The sequence below is a fragment of the Pinus tabuliformis genome, chromosome 4_1 (genome assembly GCF_031772625.1).
Source record: "Pinus tabuliformis cultivar Carrire ecotype Pingquan chromosome 4_1, CPIR1, whole genome shotgun sequence".
Classification (NCBI taxonomy): Eukaryota; Viridiplantae; Streptophyta; class Pinopsida; order Pinales; family Pinaceae; genus Pinus; species Pinus tabuliformis.
The window spans coordinates 525,221,541-525,228,203 of NC_142303.1; the positions used below are offsets into that span (position 1 = coordinate 525,221,541).

At 36.7% G+C, this 6,663-nt stretch overlaps 1 protein-coding gene across 1 annotated transcript; it reads right to left on the reverse strand.

The window, feature by feature from the left end:
• Positions 1–2,087: 2,087 nt before the first annotated feature.
• Positions 2,088–6,228, reverse strand: LOC149176901 (heat shock cognate 70 kDa protein-like). The gene is made up of 2 exons (XM_089420003.1): positions 5,872–6,228; positions 2,088–4,081 (listed from the first exon to the last, which is right to left on the reverse strand). The coding sequence occupies exons 1-2, from the start codon at positions 6,080–6,082 to the stop codon at positions 2,334–2,336; spliced, it is 1,959 nt and encodes a 652-aa protein (XP_089276129.1). The 5' UTR covers positions 6,083–6,228; the 3' UTR covers positions 2,088–2,333.
• Between the last annotated feature and the right edge of the window lie 435 nt (positions 6,229–6,663).

The following is a 6,663-nucleotide window of genomic DNA, read 5'->3' on the forward strand; positions in this document are numbered from 1 at the left end:
AAATGGAAAACATACAAGCCTGGTAAATAGCGACTTGTATACAACATATAATCAAACAGCACAATAAATATCATAAATTTACATAAAAGAAAGATGAGCTCCCAATATTAAACACAAACTTCTATGATTTATATTGATTTTTCTAGATGGTTCTTCTAGTAAGAAGATGAGCTCACAATACTAAACACAAACTTCTGTGATTCATAGAAAAACTTATGTGATTCATATTGAGATGAGCTCACAATACTAAACACAAACTTCTGTGATTCATAGAAAAACTTATGTGATTCATATTGAGATGAGCTCACAATATTAAACACAAACTTCTGTGATTCATATTGATTTTTCTAGATAGTTCTTCCAGGAAGAAGACAAACTTCTCTGATTCATATTGACAAACTACCTACCGCATTTTCGTGTTGAAAATTTTCGTATTGAATTTTCAAGAGAATTCTTCCATTTTCAGAAGACAAACTTTTGTGTTTCATATTTGAATTTAAGAGAATTCTTCCATTTTCAGAAGACAAACTTCATATTTGAATTTTCAAGAGAATTCTTCCATTTGAATTTTTAAGAGAATTCTTCCATTTGAATTTTCAGGAGAATTCTTCCATTTTCAGAAGACAAACTTTTGTGTTTCATATTTGAATTTTCAAGAGAATTCTTCCATTTTCAGAAAACAAACTTGTGCTTCATATTTGAATTTTCAAGAGAATTCTTCCATTTTCAGAAGACAAACTTGTGTTTCATATTGAATTTTCAAGAGAATTCTTCCATTTTTAGAGACAAACTTGTGTTTCCTCCATTTTCAGAACACAAACTTTTATGATTCTTATTCAGAACACAAACTTTTCAAGAGGATTCAAACTTTTATGATTCTTGTTAAATTTTCAAGAGGATTCAAACTTTTATGATTCTTATTAAATTTTCAAGAGGATTCAAACTTTTGTGATTCTTATTAAATTTTCAAGAGGATTCAAACTTTTGTGATTCATTTTAAATTTTCAAGAAGATTCTTCCATTTTCAGAAGACAAACGTTTGTGATTCATATTAAATTTTCAAGAGGATTCTTCCATTTTCAGAAGACAATTGTGATTCATATTGAATTTTCAAGAGAATTCTTCCACTAAATCGCACATTCCAATTTCTTTTGAATTTTCAAGAGATTTCTTCCACTAAATCACACATTCCAATTTCTTTTGGAAACTGGAATCAAAACTTAGTGCATTTTTCAGTGATTGAATTTTCAAGAGAATTCTTCCACTAAATCACACATTCCAATTTCTTTTGGAAACTGGAATCAAAACCACTTCTGTGATCCCTATTATTTTTCTTTTCAAGAGAATTCTAGTAAATCACATTCCAGATTTTTGGAAAGTTTTTTTTTCTGATTTTTGGAAAGTGTTTTTTGTGTTTTTTTTCGACAGTAAATCACAAGCACACATTCCAGATTGTTGGAAAGTGTTTCTGTTTTTTTTCTGATTTTTTGAAAGTATTTTTTGTTTTTTCTTCCAGAAAACGCTTCCAGTAAAAATCACATTCACATTCCAGCTATTTTGGCTAAAGCATTTCAAACCCCCAAGTGGTGTTCAACATTTTTGTAAAATTACTGCTTTACTGGCAAAGCAAAAAGAATAACAAACAGATTCAACAATCGTTTCAGCTTCTAGTGACAGCGATTCCACCAAAAATTACCTCAAATCCTCCGAATGGGAAAAGCTTAATAAACACTTAAACCACTAATTTTCAAGTAAATTAGTTTTCTTAATGACCGGTTATCAAGCCAGTGGACCATATATATTGAGAAAAGAAACTTCCCATTCCGACTCGGTAAAATGCAAGTATATTGCACATCCCTACGGATTTATGATTTAAAATGAATGCAAAGATCCAGTTAAAAAGACCAGACGGCAACATCAATAATCGTAGTGATTGGAAACAATGAAGTAAATTTAATACATTGCCACAAAAATCTTTCAACTTCATGAAGCACACAAACCAAACTGCCAGTGAAAAGCAATAGATTTAATAAATGCTACAGAACGAACCAAAATGTGTATAGCACAAATCACACAGCCAGTGAACATTTGTTATAGCCAAAAATCCGGAGGCATTATATTTCTAGATATGCTGAAATGACAAAACACTTTCAGTTGAAATAAGGTTTGACGACTCTTTAAAACAAGAGTTCAAAATACTACATACTTACTACAAAGAGAAACAATCCTGAGGCTGACAAAAATGGCCACATTTTAAAGTTCTAAAATTCCAGCCCGAGCCATTCAAATGAAATAACAAAAAAAAACACGTAGAAGGTGATGAAGAAATATCTCTAGTCCACTTCCTCGATCTTGGGACCAGGGCCACTTGCGCCCTCGTCGCCAGCTCCAGAAGCTCCACCAAAAGCATCAGCACCTGGAAATCCCGCACCACCTTCACCCTGGTACATTTTTGCAATAATAGGATTGCAAGTGGACTCCAGCTCTTTCAACTTGTCCTCAAACTCTTCCTTCTCGGCCAACTGGTTTCCGTCCAACCAGCTGATAATTCCATCAACTGCATCCTCAATTTTCTTCTTGTCAGCAGGGTCCAACTTTCCTGCAATCTTATCATCTTTGATGGTATTCCTCATGTTGTATGCATAGTTCTCTAGAGAATTTTTGGCCTCTACCTTCAATTTCAGCTCTTCATCCTCAGCCTTATATTTCTCTGCATCCTGAACCATCTTTTCTATCTCATCCTTGCTTAGCCTGCCCTTGTCATTGGTAATGGTGATCTTGTTCTTCTGCCCAGTCGTTTTATCCTCAGCAGAGACGTTCAGGATACCATTGGCATCAATGTCAAAGCAAACAGTGATCTGAGGCACACCCCTTGGAGCAGGAGGAATACCAGACAACTCAAACTTACCCAAAAGATTGTTGTCCTTAGTTCTTGCTCTTTCACCTTCAAATACTTGGATCAAAACACCAGGCTGATTGTCAGAGTATGTAGAGAAGACTTGTTCTTTCTTCGTAGGAATCGTTGTGTTCCTCGGGATCAAAACAGTCATCACTCCTCCGGCAGTTTCCAATCCTAGTGACAGAGGAGTGACGTCAAGAAGCAAAAGGTCTTGCACCTTCTCATTTCCTTCTCCACTTAGAATTGCAGCTTGAACCGCAGCACCATAAGCAACAGCTTCATCGGGATTGATACTCTTGCAGAGCTCCTTTCCATTGAAGAAATCCTGCAACAATTGCTGCACTTTAGGGATACGGGTAGATCCTCCCACAAGCACAACATCATGAACAGTGCTCTTATCCATCTTGGCATCCCTCAAACACTTCTCAACAGGCTCCATGCATTTCCTAAACAGATCCATGTTGAGCTCCTCAAATCTGGCCCTAGTAATGGTGGAGTAAAAATCAATTCCTTCGTACAAAGAATCAATCTCAATGGTAGTCTGAGCAGTTGATGACAACGTTCTCTTTGCCCTTTCACAGGCTGTTCTCAACCTCCTAAGGGCTCTTGCACTGCTGCCAAGATCTTTCTTATATTTTCTTTTAAATTCCTGAGTAAAATGGTTAACTAACCGATTATCAAAGTCTTCACCACCCAAATGGGTATCTCCTGCCGTGGCCTTGACCTCAAAGATACCCTCTTCAATAGTTAATAGAGAAACATCAAAAGTTCCCCCTCCTAGATCAAAAATCAAAACATTTTTCTCACCAACAGAGCTAGCCTTCTTGTCCAGACCATAAGCAATTGCAGCTGCAGTTGGTTCGTTGATGATTCTCATCACATTTAGTCCAGAAATGACGCCGGCATCCTTTGTAGCCTGCCTCTGAGAGTCATTGAAATATGCAGGGACTGTAACAACAGCATTCTTGATGGTGGTTCCAAGATACGCTTCAGCAATCTCTTTCATTTTAGTCAGAACCATAGAAGAAATTTCCTCTGCAGCGAATTGCTTTTCTTCTCCTTTGTAAGTAACAACAATCATAGGCTTCTCCGCTGGCCCAGAAATGACTTTGAAGGGCCACAACTTCATGTCATTCTGGACTGTTGGATCGGAGAATCTCCTTCCAATAAGACGCTTTGCATCTATAAAAAGCAAAACAGGAAATTCGTCAGACAAAAGTCTATCACACAGTCAAATGCAAATCATAAAAACTCATAAGCTATGTAACTTCACGACGTAAAGTCCGCATCAAAAATCATAAAAACTCATATGTAACTTCACGACGTAAAGTCCGCACCAAAAATCATAAAAACTCATAAGACATGGAACTTCACGACCTAAAGTCCGCACCGAATCACGACTCCAAAGAGAAAAAGCAAACGTTACAAACTAATTTATCACGAATCAACTTCGTATGTCGAACTAAATACCGATTATTCACTTTCAGTTGGATTCAGGGTACATGTAGGTGTATATACCACAAATCCTTGAAATCTCAAAATCCCAAACAGAAGATAGGACTAACCCGAACCCTTACCAAGGCACATAAATCAACTTAATTATTTCAGCCAATACAAGGGCCTTTCCTCATACAGAGTGGAAAGAAAAGCATAGGAACTCAGCCAAAAACCTAAAGCCCATAAAATGATTCAAAATTTGACAAAACCATTTAATACCGCACACAGAATCAGAGTAAAAGATATATAGTAACAATAAAAATAAACAGCAGTAAATGATAAATTAAGCATAAAGAAATAACTTGAAACAGCCGTTGGTGAAAGGGATAAAGGATTCATATAAATATTACGTCATTATAAAAAGAGCAGGCAGAGAACAAGAGAAAGCGGAACCATCTTCAGTATGATAACAGCTTAAATGCCAAAGAAAACAAGGAACAAAGAACAAAAACTACTAAAGGAGAGAACAAACAAAAAAGAGCGAATAAAGAGAGAGAGATGTGACATCTAATAAATCACCCAAAAAACGAGAAGATTGGAACGATCCACAATAAGTTAACCACTCAGAAAACGAGAAGAGTGGAACGATTCACAATAAGGTAACCACCCAGAAAACGAAGGAGTAGAACGATACACAATAAGGTGAACACCCAGAAAACGAAAGAGTGGAACAATATGCAATAAGGCAACCAGATCGAATTCTAATAAAAACAATTAAATACAGCTAAAACCACAAAAAAACACAAAACAGAACGACCCAGCAATAATAAATATCACTAACCTGAATACAACAGAAAAATACCACAAGTTCTTATTTAAAATTATCATAAAGCACCTATACAACCCCCGTACAAGGATGAGCAAATACCAACGAATGGACACTCAAATAAACCAAAAAGAGACGGACGAAGATATACAGAAGCAGCAAAAGACGCATAAAACCAATACATCCCTAGTTGATATAACAGATGGAGAAAAAAAACAGATAAACCTATAAAAGCAACTTCTTCTCGTCATAATGAAACATAAAAACTAACCTTAAAAGCCAAGCCATGCCCGAGTTATAGATCTATTTAATCCAGCCCATTTGGAACCTTTCTCTATTATGAAACTAGGACCTGCACCCACCCCATCTTTTAAAACCCTCTTGCAGAAAAGAGGGTTTACAACTAGGTGACTAATCTACCCAGATATTTAGTAGATCCATATTAGAGAACCGCTTCTTTTTTTATGTCAGATTTGAACTAAAAAACGCCCTTAATCCCACTTGGAACTTAATAGATCCAAGGCCGAAATGACTACATGAGGTTACCTCTATACCAGATCGTAAAAACCCCAACAAATATAAGCCGAGAAAGCAACAAAACAACAAACAAAAAGAAGCAATCATCCTTTACAACAACCGAAAACACAACATAACCGCCAGCCAAAAACCTATAAAACACGCCTGAGATAGAAAGGGTTTCAGAACTTACCGAAAACTGTGTTGGTGGGATTCATGGCGACTTGATTTTTGGCGGCATCTCCGATCAGCCGCTCTGTGTCTGTGAAAGCTACATAAGATGGAGTAGTCCGATTTCCCTGATCGTTGGCAATAATCTCAACTCGGTCATGTTGCCACACTCCTACGCAGGAATATGTGGTTCCAAGATCGATTCCGATAGCGGGGCCTTCTCCCTTTGCCATTTTCCAAAATAGAAAACCGTTGAATGCTCAGAAAACAGAAAATAGAACAATTATCGCAGCAAAGCTGACTGCACAGCGCTAGAAGGAACTCAGAGAACCAAAAATATAAAGAGGCGCGTCCGTCTAAACTACGAAGAAAATGAAACAAACGGTGCGCCGAGTGGCCTACAAATATGGAGAGGGAAGGGCTAGAACCGTTTCTCGAACATTCTCGGACTCTCCAGCACCGTCCTGAAATTCGCGGTCAAGATTCTTCGTCAGTCGGTGCAATCGTGGCCGTCCAGAACAGTGCCTTTGGACGGCCGTCGCTTAGACTGGGGTGCTTCAATGTAAACCGTTGATCTGAAATTTGACCGTTGATCTCACCAATAATATTTGAAATAAAAGTTTTAAAATAGTTAATACCCATAAAGAAATAAGCTAGTATGAATAATCTTTAGGGTTTGTGTTTGTATTCGTATTCGTGGATGACTAGTGTATAAAATACGAAATGTAAATTTTAAAAGTATCGTATATTTTATTAATATGACTAAATACTGTTTTATAAATTTAAATAAATTTAGTGTGACTTTTATTAGGGT